This window comes from Coregonus lavaretus (genome assembly GCF_964263955.1).
Source record: "Coregonus lavaretus genome assembly, chromosome: 28".
NCBI lineage: Eukaryota > Metazoa > Chordata > Actinopteri > Salmoniformes > Salmonidae > Coregonus > Coregonus lavaretus.
In genome coordinates this window covers 39246024-39264562 of record NC_140015.1, presented here as the reverse complement: position 1 = coordinate 39264562, position 18539 = coordinate 39246024, and the positions used below count along the sequence as shown (strand labels likewise).

At 46.3% G+C, this 18539-nt stretch overlaps 1 protein-coding gene across 7 annotated transcripts in view; it reads right to left on the bottom strand.

Annotated features, from left to right (window-relative positions):
* The window catches only part of hgs (hepatocyte growth factor-regulated tyrosine kinase substrate), a 17935-nt gene extending 1166 nt beyond the window's left edge, over nt 1-16769 (bottom strand). The window contains exons 1-19 of one of the 7 annotated variants that reach the window (XM_084146011.1): nt 16639-16769; nt 15138-15222; nt 14762-14837; nt 13681-13773; nt 10766-10883; nt 10098-10150; nt 9883-9951; nt 9397-9521; nt 8911-9034; nt 7927-8025; nt 7746-7841; nt 5495-5533; nt 4988-5182; nt 4432-4645; nt 3658-3830; nt 1887-2027; nt 1245-1413; nt 812-936; nt 215-409 (exon numbers count right to left, since the gene is read on the bottom strand). In XM_084146011.1, coding sequence (XP_084002137.1) covers nt 215-409; nt 812-936; nt 1245-1413; nt 1887-2027; nt 3658-3830; nt 4432-4645; nt 4988-5182; nt 5495-5533; nt 7746-7841; nt 7927-8025; nt 8911-9034; nt 9397-9521; nt 9883-9951; nt 10098-10150; nt 10766-10883; nt 13681-13773; nt 14762-14837; nt 15138-15222; nt 16639-16675 — 2226 coding nt within the window. In that variant the 5' untranslated portion in view covers nt 16676-16769. Of the gene's footprint in view, nt 1-214; nt 410-811; nt 937-1244; nt 1414-1886; nt 2028-3657; nt 3831-4431; nt 4646-4987; nt 5183-5494; nt 5534-7745; nt 7842-7926; nt 8026-8910; nt 9035-9396; nt 9522-9882; nt 9952-10097; nt 10151-10765; nt 10884-11653; nt 12246-13680; nt 13774-14761; nt 14838-15137; nt 15223-16638 lie in introns of those variants that run through there. The other 6 variants (XM_084146012.1, XM_084146013.1, XM_084146014.1 and 3 more) reach the window with 6 other exon arrangements.
* Nucleotides 16770-18539: the final 1770 nt, after the last annotated feature.

Below are 18539 nucleotides of genomic sequence, written 5' to 3'. Positions count from 1 at the left end.
GGGGAGGGAGAGAGGGGGGGGAGGGAGGGAGGGGGAGAGATGGAGGGGGAGGGAGAGATGGAGGGGGAGGAGAGATGGAGGGGGAGGGAGAGATGGGGGGAGGGAGAGAGGGGAGGGAGAGATGGGGGGGGGGGGGGGGAGGAGAGAGGTGGGGGGGAGGGAGAGAGAGGAAGGAGCGACAGAGAGGGGGGAGAGAGAAACCAAGGGCTCCTACCTGTTGGTACATGGGCTGTTGTCCTGGGCCCTGCATGTAGGGTTGTTGTGGGGGCATGTTAGGGTCCTGCCCAGGTAGGGCTGCCATCATATTCTGCATGGCATAGGGTGGAGGGTAGGCCACGTAGGACATGGCGTTAGTGGGGGGAGGCTGGGACATGTGGGGCAGAGACTGGGCCTGGGAAACCACGTTCTGCTGAGACCGATGACACAAGGAATATTAACATTACAGACATCAGTAACACATTATTTAAAGGCTACATGTAGAATGTATTATGATGTGGTTATAATCTATTATAACACTTGTAATGAGCATGTTTGACTCCTTTATAAAGTCTTATAAACATCTCATAATGATCCTACTTCTAAATAACAGTCAAATGGCTTTTTGCAGAGGAGCCACGTCCGGGAAACAAAATGAAAGAGAACCTGAACTACATTTTAAATGTTGACACTAGTATAGGACTGCATCTGACGGTGTATTACTGAGCCTCTCACTGGGACTTGGCATCAGACATTACATCATGTATTTCACATTAAGGGGGGAAAACCTAGCTACCTAGCTGACAGGCATGACAATCCCCCCCTCTGTTCTCACCTGGTATCCCTGTGTGGGTGTGGGCTGGTAGTTAGAGTAGGCGGGGCTAGTGGTGGGCGGGGCCTGGCCAGGGGGTGCAGGCTGCCCATTGGTTCCTGCTGGCTGGTACATGTACATGTTTGGGTCTGGAGAACGGAGGCACACACAGGAGCGTCACGTTACAGAATATACACACACATCTTCTACCACTCTACTGGGTTCACTCCTGATTGCCTTTTTCACTGGGATGATTCTGAGACACTCAAGCACTTAGCCTGGTCCCAGATCTGTTTGTGACATCTTGCCCCTCTTTGTAATGCATTGCCACGTCAAACAATCAAGAGAGCTGAAACACGTTGGCCCCCAGGCTAACTACCATGCTATTCAACTAGACACTATTTTACTCATTGGAGTTTAAAAAAAAACTCAGTGGTGTGAAAAGATCTCTACTGACCTGGAGGCATGGCCTGGTACCGTCCTGGTCCAGACTGGTCCATGTACACGGTGTGCATGGGCGACCCCTCCACTGACCCCGAGGGGCTAAAGGTGCCTGGGTAATTGGGGGGTCCCCCCGGCTGCCCGTACACCACCCCTCCTGCCACGTTGGGGGGCAAAGACTGCATCTAGTGTGAAAGGAGAGGAATTGACAAACATCCAACTTCAAACGAGAGCTGGACAGAAAGAACAGCCACTACAGAGGAAAAGGAAGGCTGATGTCCAAACCTGTCCTCCATGGATCATTACCTCTCACCACGCCAGGTAAAAGAGCTCAGAAATAACATTAATAAGATATAACTACATACTGACATGCAGTGAAACTGCAGAAAACACCTGTAGCTACCATTAACACAGAGCCTCTATAGAATAACAGTGTGTGGTACCACTCCTGCTACAAGGCTGTTTGAAGACTACCACCCCTGTGTATAGGACAGAGAGAAGGCCTCCCCTGCTGTAAGCTTGTGTATGGTGTGGTATGGTATAGTATAGTGTCTACCTGTGGGTAGGCCATGGTATAGTATAGTGTCTACCTGTGGGTAGGCCATGGTATAGTATAGTGTCTACCTGTGGGTAGACCAAGGTATAGTATAGTGTCTACCTGTGGGTAGGACATGGGGAAAGCAGGCATCTGGGCTCTCATCTGGATGGTGTGTTTCTGTTGCTCCAGCCTCATCTGTCTCTCCTTCTCCTGCTCCTGGAGACGCTGGATGGCCAGCTGACGCTGCATCTCTAGGTACTCCTGAAACACAGAGCCACCACATCAGACAACTACCAGATACCACCTAACAGGCTGACGCTCAATCTCTAGGTAGTCCTGAAACACAGAGCCTATCAGTTAGACCAAGAACACTTGTAACATAAAGTAAAGAAACTCCATAACAGTCAGAAGCAACCTGTACCTCATCACGTGACTAACCCCCTACTGCATAACAACCTATACCTCATCACGTGACTAACCCCCTACTGCAGAGCAGAACAACCTATACCTCATCACGTGACTAACCCCCTACTGCAGAACAACCTGTACCTCATCACGTGACTAACCCCCTACTGCAGAACAACCTGTACCTCATCACGTGACTAACCCCCTACTGCATAACAACCTATACCTCATCACGTGACTAACCCCCTACTGCATAACAACCTATACCTCATCACGTGACTAACCCCCTACTGCAGAACAACCTATACCTCATCACGTGACTAACCCCCTACTGCATAACAACCTGTACCTCATCACGTGACTAACCCTCTACTGCATAACAACCTGTACCTCATCACGTGACCAAACCCCTACTGCAGAACAACCTGTACCTCATCACATGACTAACCCCCTACTGCATAACAACCTGTACCTCATCACATGACTAACCCCCTACTGCATAACAACCTATACCTCATCACGTGACTAACCCCCTACTGCATAACAACCTATACCTCATCACGTGACTAACCCCCTACTGCATAACAACCTATACCTCATCACGTGACTAACCCCCTACTGCATAACAACCTGTACCTCATCACGTGACTAACCCCCTACTGCATAACAACCTATACCTCATCACGTGACTAATCCCCTACTGCATAACAACCTACACCTCATCACGTGACTAACCCCCTACTGCATAACAACCTATACCTCATCACGTGACTAATCCCCTACTGCATAACAACCTGTACCTCATCACGTGACTAACCCGCTACTGCATAACAACCTGTACCTCATCACGTGACTAACCCCCTACTGCAGAACAACCTGTACCTCATCACATGACAAACTCCCTACTGCATAACAACCTGTACCTCATAACATGACTAAGCCCCTACTGCATAACAACCTGTACCTCATCACATGACTAACCCCCTACTGCATAACAACCTATACCTCATCATGTGACTAACCCCCTACTGCAGAACAACCTATACCTCATCACGTGACTAACCCCCTACTGCATAACAACCTGTACCTCATCGTGACTAACCCCCTACTGCATAACAACCTGTACCTCATCACGTGACTAACCCCCTACTGCATAACAACCTATACCTCATCGTGACTAACCCCCTACTGCATAACAACCTGTACCTCATCACGTGACTAACCCCCTACTGCAGAACAACCTATACCTCATCACGTGACTAACCCCCTACTGCATAACAACCTGTACCTCATCACGTGACTAACCCCCTACTGCAGAACAACCTGTACCTATTCTCCTGTGGTCATGGAAACAAATCATCATTCACATCGATCGAAACCAAGGCTGTTGTCCGTCATCACTCCTGTGGTCATGGCAACAAATCATGAGAAACAAATCATGAGAAACATCAATAGAAACCAAGGCTGTTGTCCCCCAGTCTGTCACCTGTTTCTTCTGTCTCATAATGTCTAGTTTCTGGGCCAGCTGGATCTGTCTCTGTCTCTCTGCCTCCTCTGCAGCACGACGCAGCTTCTCTCTGTGCTCGTCTCGTAGGGCGTTCAGGGCCGCTCTCGCATCACGCACCTGGGCCAGCTTGTCCTGTAGACCCTCGTAGTACACTGCCAACAGACAGACATGGAGGTGTTTAGTTAGACAGTGGTTAAATGGTACAGGACCAAGACAACTAACATGGTAAACCAACAGACAGACATGGAGGTGTTTAGTTAGACAGTGGTTAAACGGTACAGGACCAAGACAACTAACATGGTAAACCAACAGACAGACATGGAGGTGTTTAGTTAGTGGTTAAACGGTACAGGACCAAGATAACTAACATGGTAAACCAACAGACAGACATGGAGGTGCTTAGTTAGACAGTGGTTAAACGGTACAGGACCAAGATAACTAACATGGTAAACCAACAGACAGACATGCTCACGGTTTCAGCAAGACTTAGGCCGGGATTCAATCCAATCGCAGATTTGGACAATGCGCCATTTATAGGTAATTTCTGATTGAGACAACATATTCATTGTTTACAGTGAATGTGGTCTCCACGAACATGGGAACATAGTTTTTAAAACATGCATTGCAGACAAAGCGCGATCAGATTGAATCCCGGCTTCAGAGAATCTCTCTTACGAAAACAAACACTGAAACAAAGTCACAGTGACCGAAATCCCCCCCCCCCCCCCCTCCCCACACACACCCCTAACTCACATCTCTTCTCGTCCAGCTGATTGAGGATCTCCAGTAGCTGTGGGTGCATGGTGTTGATGGACTGGAAGAGAGAGAGCACGGCGCTGTCGTTGGTGATGCTGCGACCACGCATGTGGTTACTCTTCATACGGTTCAGGAAGGTGGTGACCGAGTTCTGCAGAGCCTTCAGGAACGCCTCGTGGTTCTCCTCCGACTCACCGTTCTGATACTGCTGCTGGGGAGGGGAGAAGAGAGGAGAGGAGGATGGGAGGGGGGAGTAGAGGAGGATGGGAGGGGGGAGTAGAGGAGGATGAGAGAAAGAGGAGAGTCATTCGGGATGAACAAACAGTTAATGAAAAGAGCATGTAGTCATTTCTAATCTAAATCTACTTCAATCTCTGCTACTATGCATGATGGGTGTTAATGGAACTGTTGGTTTCGTATGCTGCCTTCTTGGGACAGCTCTCCCTCACAACAGATGTTTTTTGATCAATGTAATTTCACCTGAATAATTCAAGAATAAATAAGAAAATCCATTTGTCTTCCATCTCTCATAACACAGCAGTGTACAACTAACCTCCACTATGTTGACTGGAGGCGGGGCCATGACGACTTGGGCTGGGAGTGGGGCGAGAGTTTCCACTGGCTGGGGCTGGCTGATTGGCAGGGGCTCCGCAGCCAATGGCACGGGGGCAGGGGCAGAGGGGGTGGGACTCTTGCGTGCCTCTTCCTGTTTCTTCTCCCAGTATGTTCTGTTCAGGTAGCGAGCCAGCTGGAGAGAAGGTCATTATAGTGTGGAATGTCCTCTCAACCAATACATGACTAGACATACTGAGCTGGGGCGAGTTTCCCAAAAACATAAAGATCCTCTTTAGCACTAAGATCATAAGTCCATAGGTGGGCAATGGACAACCAATGATCTAGTAAGCACCTTTCTGTTTTTGGGAAACTCACCCCAGTATAGTTTCTAGATGCTTTATTTCTACTACAGTGCAGTCTGAGGTGTAAATGTAACTGCATCAAATGCCGAGCAGGTTTCATTCTAGAGAGACAGCTCAGGAGTGTCAGAGTTAACGTGTCCTACCTCAGGGTCAACATCTTCAGCTGAGGGAGCAGAGGAGTTCTGGGGAGAACACACACATTATACATTACAACAACAGACCCTGTACACGGTTAGGTCCCAATTACGACAGACCCTATACACGGTTAAGTCCCTGAATGGGAATTACAGGCATATAGACTACCCAAATGGGAATTACAGGCATATAGACTACCCGAATGGGAATTACAGGCATATAGACTACCCGAATGGGAATTACAGGCATATAGACTACCCAAATGGGAATTACAGGCATATAGACTACCCGAATGGGAATTACAGGCGTATAGACTACCCAAATGGGAATTACAGGCGTATAGACTACCCGAATGGGAATTACAGGCATATAGACTACCCGAATGGGAATTACAGGCATATAGACTACCCAAATGGGAATTACAGGCATATAGACTACCCGAATGGGAATTACAGGCGTATAGACTTCCTGAATGGGAATTACAGCCGTATAGACTTCCTGAATGGGAATTACAGCCGTATAGACTTCCTGAATGGGAATTACAGGCATATAGACTACCCGAATGGGAATTACAGGCGTATAGACTACCCAAATGGGAATTACAGGCATATAGACTTCCTGAATGGGAATTACAGCCGTATAGACTTCCTGAATGGGAATTACAGCCGTATAGACTACCCAAATGGGAATTACAGGCATATAGACTTCCTGAATGGGAATTACAGCCGTATAGACTTCCTGAATGGGAATTACAGCCGTATAGACTACCCAAATGGGAATTACAGGCATATAGACTACCCAAATGGGAATTACAGCCGTATAGACTACCCAAATGGGAATTACAGGTGTATAGACTTCCTGAATAGTAATTACAGGTGTATAGACTTCCTGAATAGTAATTACAGGTGTATAGTGGTACTTGAATATACAAGTTAACATACATAACAACACATAAACAGAGTACATGTCTCCATTTTCCCCTCAATTATTCACCTCATGACCAACTAGGTGGTTATTGTAAAAGATTACTTATGGGGCTAAATACATATTTAAATAAGAAAGATGTGCAGCAGTTCAGTATAATATGGAGTTATCATAATATACCAATTACTAAGTACTGCTTCACAAGTGACTTAGTAGAGTTACACGACTTAGTAGAGTCACACGACTTAGTAGAGTCACACGACTTAGTAGAGTCACATCTACACAGGAGAGAGAGAGAATGGTGTGAAAACAGAGTACATCTATAGAGGAGAGAGAGGGGATGGAGGTAACACAGAGTACATCTATAGAGGAGAGAGAGGGGATGGAGGTAACACAGAGTACATCTATAGAGGAGAGAGAGGGGATGGAGGTAACACAGAGTACATCTATAGAGGAGAGAGAGGGGATGGAGGTAACACAGAGTACATCTATAGAGGAGAGAGAGGGGATGGAGGTAACACAGAGTACATCTATAGAGGAGAGAGAGGGGATGGAGGTAACACAGAGTACATCTATAGAGGAGAGAGAGGGGATGGAGGTAACACAGAGTACATCTATAGAGGAGAGAGAGGGGATGGAGGTAACACAGAGTACATCTATAGAGGAGAGAGAGGGGATGGAGGTAACACAGAGTACATCTATAGAGGAGAGAGAGGGGATGGAGGTAGCACAGAGTACATCTATAGAGGAGAGAGAGGGGATGGAGGTAACACAGAGTACATCTATAGAGGAGAGAGAGGGGATGGAGGTAGCACAGAGTACATCTATAGAGGAGAGAGAGGGGATGGAGGTAACACAGAGTACATCTATAGAGGAGAGAGAGGGGATGGAGGTAACACAGAGTACATCTATAGAGGAGAGAGAGGGGATGGAGGTAACACAGAGTACATCTATAGAGGAGAGAGAGGGGATGGAGGTAACACAGAGTACATCTATAGAGGAGAGAGAGGGGATGGAGGTAGCACAGAGTACATCTATAGAGGAGAGAGAGGGGATGGAGGTAACACAGAGTACATCTATAGAGGAGAGAGAGGGGATGGAGGTAACACAGAGTACATCTATAGAGGAGAGAGAGGGGATGGAGGTAACACAGAGTACATCTATAGAGGAGAGAGAGGGGATGGAGGTAACACAGAGTACATCTATAGAGGAGAGAGAGGGGATGGAGGTAACACAGAGTACATCTATAGAGGAGAGAGAGGGGATGGAGGTAACACAGAGTACATCTATAGAGGAGAGAGGATGGAGGGAGTGGATGGAGAGAGTAAGTCTTACCACAGGAGAGGAGTAGAGAGAGGTGACGGGCGGGGCTGAGGAGGTGACTGGGGCGGGGTCAGCTTTGGGGTAGACCCCGTACGAGTTCTTCTGTCTCTGTAGACACACATGACATGTTTCAGTGTCTTTCCATACACACTGTAGAGGTACAATCACTTGATTTATTTACAGCACAACCCACCATCCTCTCCTTCTCCTCAGCCTCGCTCTGTGATAGGGCGATGGCCAGCTGAAGCTCCTCCTCCTCCTGCAGGGCCGCCTCGTCCCGTTTGGGGGGCACCTGGTGAGACAGGGTAGAGAGATGAAACCCCCAGGGGAGGGCAGGGGAGGGAGGCCCCGAGGGGAGAGGGCCAGGGAGTGGAGGGAGGCACCCAGGGGAGAGGACCAGGGAGGGGAGGGAGGCACCCAGGGGAGAGGGCCAGGGAGGGGAGTGTTGGAGGAGAAGCCCCAGGGAAGGTAAAGCAGCAGTGGGCATTGGGCAATAAGACAAGCCAACGGCTGCGTTCCAGGTGGTCTTCATTGCAGTTGCGCTTCCCTTCTAAGAATATTGCTTTATCATTTTATTGCAGCTCCAGGAAGGATGGTTAACTTTAAAACACTCCTACAGGCGTTGTGAGATCTGATCATCTGAACCTCCTGACTGCAGAGGGAAGGGAACACTGCTGCTACCTCGCTCCCCAACCAAGGGGCATGAATTGAGGAGCAGCCTCACTGCAAACACAGACAACCTGGAATCCCACCGCGGTCAAGGAGGGAGGGGAAGTTAGGGGGAGGACAAAGGGACATAGCAGGTGGGCCTTAGAAGAATCTAATAACAAAGAGGGAGGAGGGACGATTGGTGATGATCTCATTTCTGTCTGGGAATCATTTTAACATGTCGAACTACAACCCCCCCTACAAAGCTCATCAAACTACAAGTCCCACGTTGTAGTTTATGGCATGTTAAAATGATCCCCTATGTCATCTCTATTAGGGACAGTGAGACTGTCTGGGTCAGCACCTGAAATGGAACCCTATTTCCTACATAGTGCACTAGTATCGAGCCCAAAGCAGCCCATGATCTAGGGAACAGGGTGCTATTTGGGACGCAGGCACCCTGACCCTGTCTATCACCACCGGGGGGGGGGGGGGGGGGGGGTCGTCTCTAGGCCATACATTCACTTACTGTTTCCTGGACCACTACCTGAGACTGCTGGGACAGGGGGCTGGTCAGGTACTCTGGGGGCAGCTCTGCCGGGCCTGGGGCCACGGAGGTGGATGTCCCGACGGGTTTACCCCCCTCAGCTTTCCTAGGTGGGGGAGAGAGGGAAGGGTGGCTGGTGAGGAGAGGGGTCAGAAGGGAGGTCAGGGGTCAGACAACCTGGTGAGTCAGAGGTCGTTGGACATGGACAATAAACTGGAAGGACGGATGGAAGCCGATGGGTACTGAGCAGCAGAATGGCATTTACAGTAGAAGAGCAAAAAGTATCCATACAGATCATTCATTAACTGTACCTACCCATCACATGAAATTTTACCACTTGAACAACAACTTCTAAAGGCTTTAGAAGTGGTCTATGAACGCTAAAAGTAGGACATTTTAAATATACAGGCTGATGAAACGGAATTGAGGGTGGTTTTGGCTGAGCCACTCCCTAGCCTGGTCACTCACTTGTTGAGCAGCTCGAAGCAGGGCTCACACACACGCACTTCCTTCTCAATGCCGAACTTGGGGATGGTGGAGTACTTGGAGGAACACTTCCCACAGAAGATCTGACCACAGGCTCTGCAGTGGTGCTGGAACAGGAAGAAGAGGAGGTCAATAGAGAGACGGTCAGACAGAATAATCCAAACAGATAGAAAGTCATATCATTCTCTCCCTTTCAACAACACAATGCTAACAATCACCAACCAAAGCAGTGTTACTGAAGGAGGAAGGAAAGAACACATTTCAACACAAACCACTGCTGCTGCTGCTAGTCTGCCGTTCTGCTAGTCTGCCGTTCTGCTAGTCTGCCGTTCTGCTAGTCTGCCGTTCTGCTAGTCTGCCGTTCTGCTAGTCTGCCGTTCTGCTAGTCTGCCGTTCTGCTAGTCTGCCGTTCTGCTAGTCTGCCGTTCTGCTAGTCTGCCATTCTGCTAGTCTGTTGTGTTGCCTTACCTTTCTAGTCATCACTCCAAACTGAACCCTGCAGCGATGACACTCCTCCGCATCCACCCAATCTGGAGCCTGGACACACGCACGGACACACAGATGGACAGAGCGCGAGAGAGAGATCGAGAGAGAGACATTAAAGATCCTCCTCACAGGCTGAGAGCATTCAGTAGTAAGGATCTATCAAACCAGATCAACATCAGTGAGAGGAAGTCTCTTACTCTCTCTGCTGCAAACATGGCATCACTCTCCTTGAACTCTGGAAACACGTGACCTGGAAGAACAGGAGATATAGTATGTCAATACAGGATAAATTAACACAAGTTTTAATATTTACTGTGAAACTGCTCATTTCTGTTTTGCTATGTGTTAGTGACTGTATGCCTGAATCCCAAATCTTAGCCAACCTCACCACCCTATGGAAAACCTGACGACATCTGAGAGGATGGGATTTAGCAATATGCCAAAGAGCTGCCTCTATATTTCTTCCACCTATCCAATATTTTTTTTACATTTACATTTTAGTCATTTTAGCAGACGCTCTTATCCAGAGCGACTTACAGTTAGTGAATACATTTTTTTTTTTATACTGGCCCCCCGTGGGAATTGAACCCACAACCCTGGCGTTGCAAACGCCATGCTCTATCAACTGAGCTACATCCCTGCCGGCCATTCCCTCCCCTACCCTGGACGACGCTGGGCCAATTGTGCGCCGCCCATGAGTCTCCCGGTCGCGGCCGGCTGCGACAGAGCCTGGATTCAAACCAGGATCTCTAGTGGCACAGTTAGCACTGCGATGCAGTGCCTTAGACCACTGCGCTTCTCAGCTCTTCAGGAGTTCCTAGAGGGCTAGGGGTTCATCTGAGGTGTGGTGTGGGGGGAGACTTACCCTCCACCTTCATGATCTGGTACGTGTCCTGAACCACCTTGTATTTGGGCTCGTTGCGGAAGGCGTGGGCCCATGCCTGGATCAGGTATAGGATCTTATTCCTCACGTTGGGCTCAGTCTGTTTAGAAGAGGAACACATCACCACTCACTGAGTTACAGTGTTACACAGATACACTGCAACACATCACCACTCACTGAGTTACAGTGTCACACAGATACACTGTAACACATCACCACTCACTGAGTTACAGTGTTACACAGATACACTGCAACACATCACCACTCACTGAGTTACAGTGTCACACAGATACACTGCAACACATCACCACTCACTGAGTTACAGTGTCACACAGATACACTGCAACACATCACCACTCACTGAGTTACAGTGTTACACAGATACACATCACCACTCACTGAGTTACAGTGTTTCACAGATACACTGCAACACATCACCACTCACTGAGTTACAGTGTCACACAGATACACTGCAACACATCACCACTCACTGAGTTACAGTGTCACACAGATACACTGCAACACATCACCACTCACTGAGTTACAGTGTTACACAGATACACTGTAACACATCACCACTCACTGAGTTACAGTGTTACACAGATACACTGCAACACATCACCACTCACTGAGTTACAGTGTCACACAGATACACTGCAACACATCACCACTCACTGAGTACAACTTCACAAGTACACCTTTTATAGACAGATAAATTGCATTTAAAAACGCTACTCTATATTAAATAAAACGGGGCACCCCAGTCCCCTTACAAACATAAACACAACACTTCCTTCTTCCAAAATATAAGACATTAATAATCTATACAATAATAATATGAATACACCTAGACTGAATCAAAGTTCTAACCTTGTTTTAGCAGACCAAAGTCCTATACAACAAGTCTCTAGAGAAATACTTAAAACTAAAACGTTTCCTTTAGTCCTTTTCCCCCCAAAATAATCCCATTCCAGACGTTACTTCAGTTACTTCAGAGGCTAAACATTTACATTTACGTCATTTAACAGACGCTCTTATCCAGAGCCAAACCTGTGTTCTCTCACAGAGAGGAGAGACTTGTGGTGGGAAGTCCCTCAGTCTGTCTGACCTGAATCAGCGTGTGACCAAGCTATGACATCACCACCAGGAAGTCAACAGAAGGTCACCTGACTGGGGTGGGGAGCCAATCAAAGGTCATGCTGTATAGAGTATCCTGTAAATGAACTGGGGCCTGTTCAAGAGGGTGCACCCGTTACATACCATTCACAATCAGATAGATATGTGTTCTGTAGAACATATACGACTGTCAGGTAGAATAGAGACTCATCATTTCAGTTTTATTCAGAACATTTCTATCTTATTCTGAACATTCAGAACATTGCAGATAGAAATGCATTGTGTAGAGAACATACAATTGACAGTCATGTTGAATAAGGAATCGTGTCAACTCCACTCATTAGGCTACATTTCTATTAGGAACACTGAAGGATCTCTTGGCAGCTCCCAGGCTGTCAGACTAAAGCAGACCTGGGTTCAAATACTATTTGAAAATCATTTCAAATACTTTAAAAATCGGGATTTAGCTCACCTGGAGCAACGGAACCAATAGAATAGTCTGAAAACTGAAAAGCCTGCAGATTCTGGCACTACAAATATTTGAAAGACTTCAAACCCTATTTGTACCCAGGTTTGCAGTTCACTACTGCACCAGCGGGTAATTATCAGGCTAAGACACAGGGTGACAAGGTCATAAGGATTGGAGCCAGCAGCACAAGGCTCAGACATATCACCCAGATAGATCACACTGCGTATGTACAACTAGTACAAACTGTAGCTGACCACAAAGCTGATTTCAGTATAAAAGGGACCATAAATACGTCTACTATCTAGACATGGTGGAGAAAGCAGAGGGAGAGGTGTCTGCTATGTTATTACAGCTGTGAGCACCATGGTTACGTCCCAAATGGCACCCTATTCCCTACATGGTGCACTACTTTTGACCAGAGTCCTATGGGCCCTGGTCAAAAGTAGTGCACTATGTAGGGAATAGGGTTCTATTTGGGAAGCACCCCATGTCAGCTGACTGGGTCACAGCCTAATCTTAGCCTCCCTCCTTTACAAGAGTTCTAGAATCAACTAAACCACAAGAGTTCCAGAGCCAGGGAGGGCATTCCTTCCACAAGGAGCACTCCGGGGTAAAGTTTCCTCTAGGTTCAGATCTAGGGTCAGCTTCCTCTCCCCAACTCCTAACCTTCACCATTAGTGGAGGGGAAATGCAAAACTGACCCAAGATCAGTGTCTAGGGGGAACTTCACCCTAGTCCACAAGAAACCCTCACATGATAGGCTGCAGCACTGAAGTACTTATCCAAACAATCCCAGTTTCAACACTGAGATCAGAATAACTTGTAATTTGTCAAACTGAAAGCCTACATACAACAACCAAGGCACTCCTTTTCTGATCTAAAGCTGAGCTGGCTAGTCCGCTCTAGAGGAACACTGCTATGGAACAAGGAGGTGGAGGTAACGGTAGGGACATGACATCGTCAGGCCTGACTCCACCCCTTGTTTTAATGACTGGAATGACCCATCAGAATGGGGTCATCCAGGTCTCAATGGAGCTTCCCTGGAGTGGAACTGAGCAAGTGGAGAGTGGGAGGGTGAGAGAGAGAGAAACATCTGGGTAACCTGCTTAACATCATTTAGGTTCAGTTGGATTCAAATTGAAACTTTTGGTTTAAGAGGCCCTTGATGTTGACCTGAGGGCCTTTGTGCCTCACCTGGAAAATAATTGAAGGGAAAGACTGCTATGACGCTGACAAGCTAAGAAAGATGGGACATGGCAGGGGTGAATGGGCCAGGGAGAGGGGTAGAGGGGGTGAATCAAGACAGGGTCACCTTCAGTAGATCCTTCAGCTCCTCCATGGTGGTTTTACAGGCCACCTCATCATGGACTGTCTGACCACAGTTCTTCACCACTGACTCCAACACCTGACAGGTGGAGGAAACACTCATTATCACACTTCACAACACAGGGGCCTATTGTCAGATGTTTTCCTATGGAACTAGCCTATCGCCTTGATCACAGCCACAGCGTCATCAATGCAAAATGGTACGCAGCATCATCAGGATATGTGTGTGTGTGCAACAAAAGTTCACCATTTCTGTCAAGCCGTCTACGCATACAGTTTGATGCATACGTTCCGATAAATCCAATGTATGCACCACACAGAACTCACTGCAACTGCCTCTGCAACGCAATGCTGCGAGACAAACACAGCGTTCCATTGGAAATGAATGTACTTCTGGTGTACCAAAACACAATGATGCAGTCGGTGTGATCGAAGGCGTATAAATCAGTGGATATTATTTCCTTAATGCATTTATTATTCAAAACATCTCAATATGGCACAAATTGAATATTGTCTCTACCTACATGTACATATTACCTCAATTACCTCGACTAACCTGTGCCCCTGCACATTGACTCTGTACCGGTACCCCCTGTATATAGCCACGCTACTGTTATTTTATTGTTACTCTTTAATTATTTTTTACTTTCTTATTTTTTACTTCAGTTTATTTTAGTTAATACTTTCTTAACACTTATTTTTCTTAAAACTGCATTGTTGGTTAAGAGCTTGTAAGCAAGCATTTTACTGTAAGGTCTACACCTGTTGTATTCAGTGCATGTGACAAATACAATTTTATTTTATTTTATTTGTGTGATCGAGGCGTATAAATCAATGGATATTATTTCCTTAATGCATTTATTATTCAAAACATCTCAATATGGCACAATTTGAGTAATTTATCAAGCCATCCCATGAGCAGCACTAGAAGGTTATTATTATGTCAGTACAAGAGGGGAGTGGTTCAGCGTAGTAACCCACCTCAAGAAGCCATCCTTTGAGCAGCACTAGAAGGTTATTATTATTATGTCAGTACAAGAGGGGAGTGGTTCAGCGTAGTTACCCACCTCAAGACCATAGAGGGCCACATGCGGGTTCTTATCCATCAGCTTCTTCTTAATGGCACCGATGGCATACTTCGCCCTGCACGGAAGAGAAAGGCATTGATCAGACCAGACAGGCTTCTATTGTGTGGAGAAATATGGGACTAGTTTCAATTATTTTTAAATGGTTCCTTCCTTCCTTCCTTCCTTGAAATAGGCCTAGTCATGGAAACACTTAAGACCTATCTACTGCACTTATCCAATCAGAGATTAGGCTAGTGATTACCAGAAGGAAGGAAGGAAGGAAGGAAGGAAGGAAGGAAGGAAGGAAGGAAGGAAGGAAGGAAGGAAGGAAGGTATTTGATCAGGGCCGGGGTGTACTAGGTACTCTACTACTCACTGTGTGTCTCCTTGACGAATGAGATCACAGATCTGCAGGATGGACTCCCAGTCTGTCTCCAGCAGCAGCTGGCTGGTCGCTTTATCTGCAGACAGAGGAGAGGGTTCAGTGTCTCACATTCAGTGTCTCAATTTCATCATAAACATTTACATTTTAGTCATTTAGCAGACGCCGTTATCCAGAGGGACTTACAGTTAGTGCATTCATCTTAAGATAGCTGGGTGCGACAACCACATATCACAGTCATAGCAAGTACAAATCAAATCAAATGTTTTTTGTCACATGCACCGAATACAACAGGTGTAGACCTTACAGTGAAATGCTTACATTTTCCCTCAATAAAGTCATTATCAGCAAAGTCAGTGCTAGTAGAAAAAGACTAGTGTAAGTGTTAGGTCTTTTAACCAGGGTGGATAAGACAACACCTTACACCTGAAAGCATAGGCTATTTCTCTAAACAGTAGAGTAGTGTGTTTGTTTGTGAGCAGGTGATATTGATTAATGTGACTTGGGCCTATTCAAATCAGTAATGACTGAGAACACAGCCTTTTTTCCCTCACATAAGAACGCAGAGTTTAGACTACAATATGAACATGTCCAGGCATGGAGTGTGGGCCTATACAAATGTAACTAATCATATTATGCGATCACCTGTAGGTGTGAAACTGAGAAGATTTCTCCATTTAGTAAAATATGGTGGTGGGGTAGGCCTAGTTAATGATTAATAGTGAGTGGGTCAAGGTTTGTTGTTATGGAATGCACTTCTACACAGTAACTAACTAGCCTGTGGTTGTTGCAAAACCAAGAGGATACGCCGGTGACCTGGATGTTATTATGATTGACACATAAACCTTCGGCACCCACTTGACGCAATCTACTCGTGATTACAGTTGTCAGCGAGTTGTCTAAACTGTTTTGGGTTTTTTTGTGAGTCTATGATGAGACTGATAGGAAAATATGTCTGGTGACGTTGCATGCCGCAGTGGGGGGGGGGGGGGTGAGCTGGATAGCTAACTACGCTCCTAGCAAACGACCTAATATATCTAGTACAACTAGCTAACTAGTTAGCAAATAAGGAAAGTTATGCAAATTATAAAAACAATAGATTATTTGTCTGACGATCAGGGATATCCAACAAAACAAAGATGTTTTGATTTTGATATCGGGAAAATCGCCAGCACATCATCCTCCGATTGAGTAGCTAGCCAAGCTAACCTAGACACTTTCCGGGTACAGGGCAAAATACGTGGCGTTTGAGCATAGTTTTGGTAGATTAAATGACATGTTGTTAATAAGCAGTTAAACTGCAATGCTCGATAGAAAATACAATTATCGATTACAGGCCTCGACCTATCGTCGAACTGAACACAGACAATGGCAATTTTAGCTAGGTAGCTAGCTAATGTTAGCAGGGCTGTGCCACAGCCCCAAACAAACGACTGCCAAAAACAATACGCAAAAACAATCACCGGTGTAAAATGTTTAGATACTCATATCTTACCAAGAAGCCTCTCAAATGTACCACCACCTTTTCCCATGGCTGATCCAATGATTCAGACTAGCTGACGAGACGTTATTTTTTGTCAACCAAAGACGATTTTACAGATCCACTTTAAAGATAGCTAGCCAGCTCCAAAGTTGTTACTACTTCCTACTTCCCGTGTCGTGTTTAGAAACTCTGTGGTTCGGTGATGATTTCCGTCTATTCCCAAAAGTATTGCGACGTTGCCACCTAGAGTCTGAAGAAGTGAGTGTACAGTTTATTCAAGGAGTCATTGGTTCCAAAACATTACTTTTGACAGAGGTCAATTTATGAGGGTGCGACAAGCTAGGCTTACTGGCTACTCAATCAATTCCAAACTATGGTGGTTTTCTGATCAGTTGGTGGGCCTAAATTATAGTCAGTTTGATAAAGTGAAATATTGGGAGACATTTAAATTAGAGAACAAATCTGAGGCCCATCACGGTCTACCTGTGTGAGCCAATTTAATTAACATGAATTTGTTCAAGAGAAGAGAGGGAACATTAAGTGTTGGTGGGTGGTGGAGCTGCAACCTTCTATGTGTCTAGGCCACAGGACGTGTACCATGTCCATGTTGCTACCATGCTGTGTTGTCATGTGTTGCTACCATGCTGTGTTGTCATGTGTTGCTACCATGCTGTGTTGTCATGTGTTGCTGCCATGCTATGTTGTTGTCATAGGTCTCTCTTTATGTAGTGTTGTGGTGTCTCTCTTTATGTAGTGTTGTGGTGTCTCTCTTGTCGTGATGTGTGTTTTGCCTAATATATATATATATATATATATATATATATATATATATATATATATCCCAGCCCCCGTCCCCGCAGGAGGACTTTTGCCTTTTGGTAGGCCGTCATTGTAAAGAAGACTTTGTTCTCAACTGACTTGCCTAGTTAAATGAAGGTTATATTTAATCAAATGTTTTAAAAAAATAGGAGGTTGGTGGCACCTTATTTGGGGAGGATGGGCTCGTGGTAATGACTGGAGCGGAATTAGTGGAATGGTAGCAAATACATAGAACACATGTTGTTGACGCCATTCCATTAGCTCCGTTCCGGCCATTATTATGAGCCGTCCTCCCCTCAGCAGCTTCCTGTGGTTCAAGCCTACATCATCAAGCGTGATCAGACCCTATCCATCTATCCATTCCATCACTTTGTTATGAGGAATAATAGGGACTGCCTCGCTATATTTCATCACACTCTCCTCCTCCCTACACTGGTATACACAGGCCTACATAGGTCACATATGAGTACATGGAAACAGAATGCATAGAACGGGCCGCTCCATTCAAGTCAATGACGGCATCATGGGTGGACTGGCAGCCATTGCGAGTGTACCCATGAGTTCACCAGTCATATTGCCAGGGTTAGAGGTACCAAGCCCTTTCTGTGGATTATATTTCTACGTATGAGTCACTACCTGGAGGCCAGTGTTGTGGATGTGCTGCTGATGCTTCATACAGTGGCATTTTGTCTCTGTCTCTACTAGTCTCTACTGTTAGCTGGTAGGGCTGGACACAGAGAGAGGAAGGTTGTCTACTAGTATCTACTGTTAGCTGGTAGGGCTGGACACAGAGAGAGGAAGGTTGTCTACTAGTATCTACTGTTAGCTGGTAGGGCTGGACACAGAGAGAGGAAGGTTGTCTACTAGTATCTACTGTTAGCTGGTAGGGCTGGATACAGAGAGAGGAAGGTTGTCTACTAGTATCTACTGTTAGCTGGTAGGGCTGGACACAGAGAGAGAAGGTTGTCTACTAGTATCTACTGTTAGCTGGTAGGGCTGGACACAGAGAGAGGAAGGTTGTCTACTAGTATCTACTGTTAGCTGGTAGGGCTGGACACAGAGAGAGGAAGGTTGTCTACTAGTATCTACTGTTA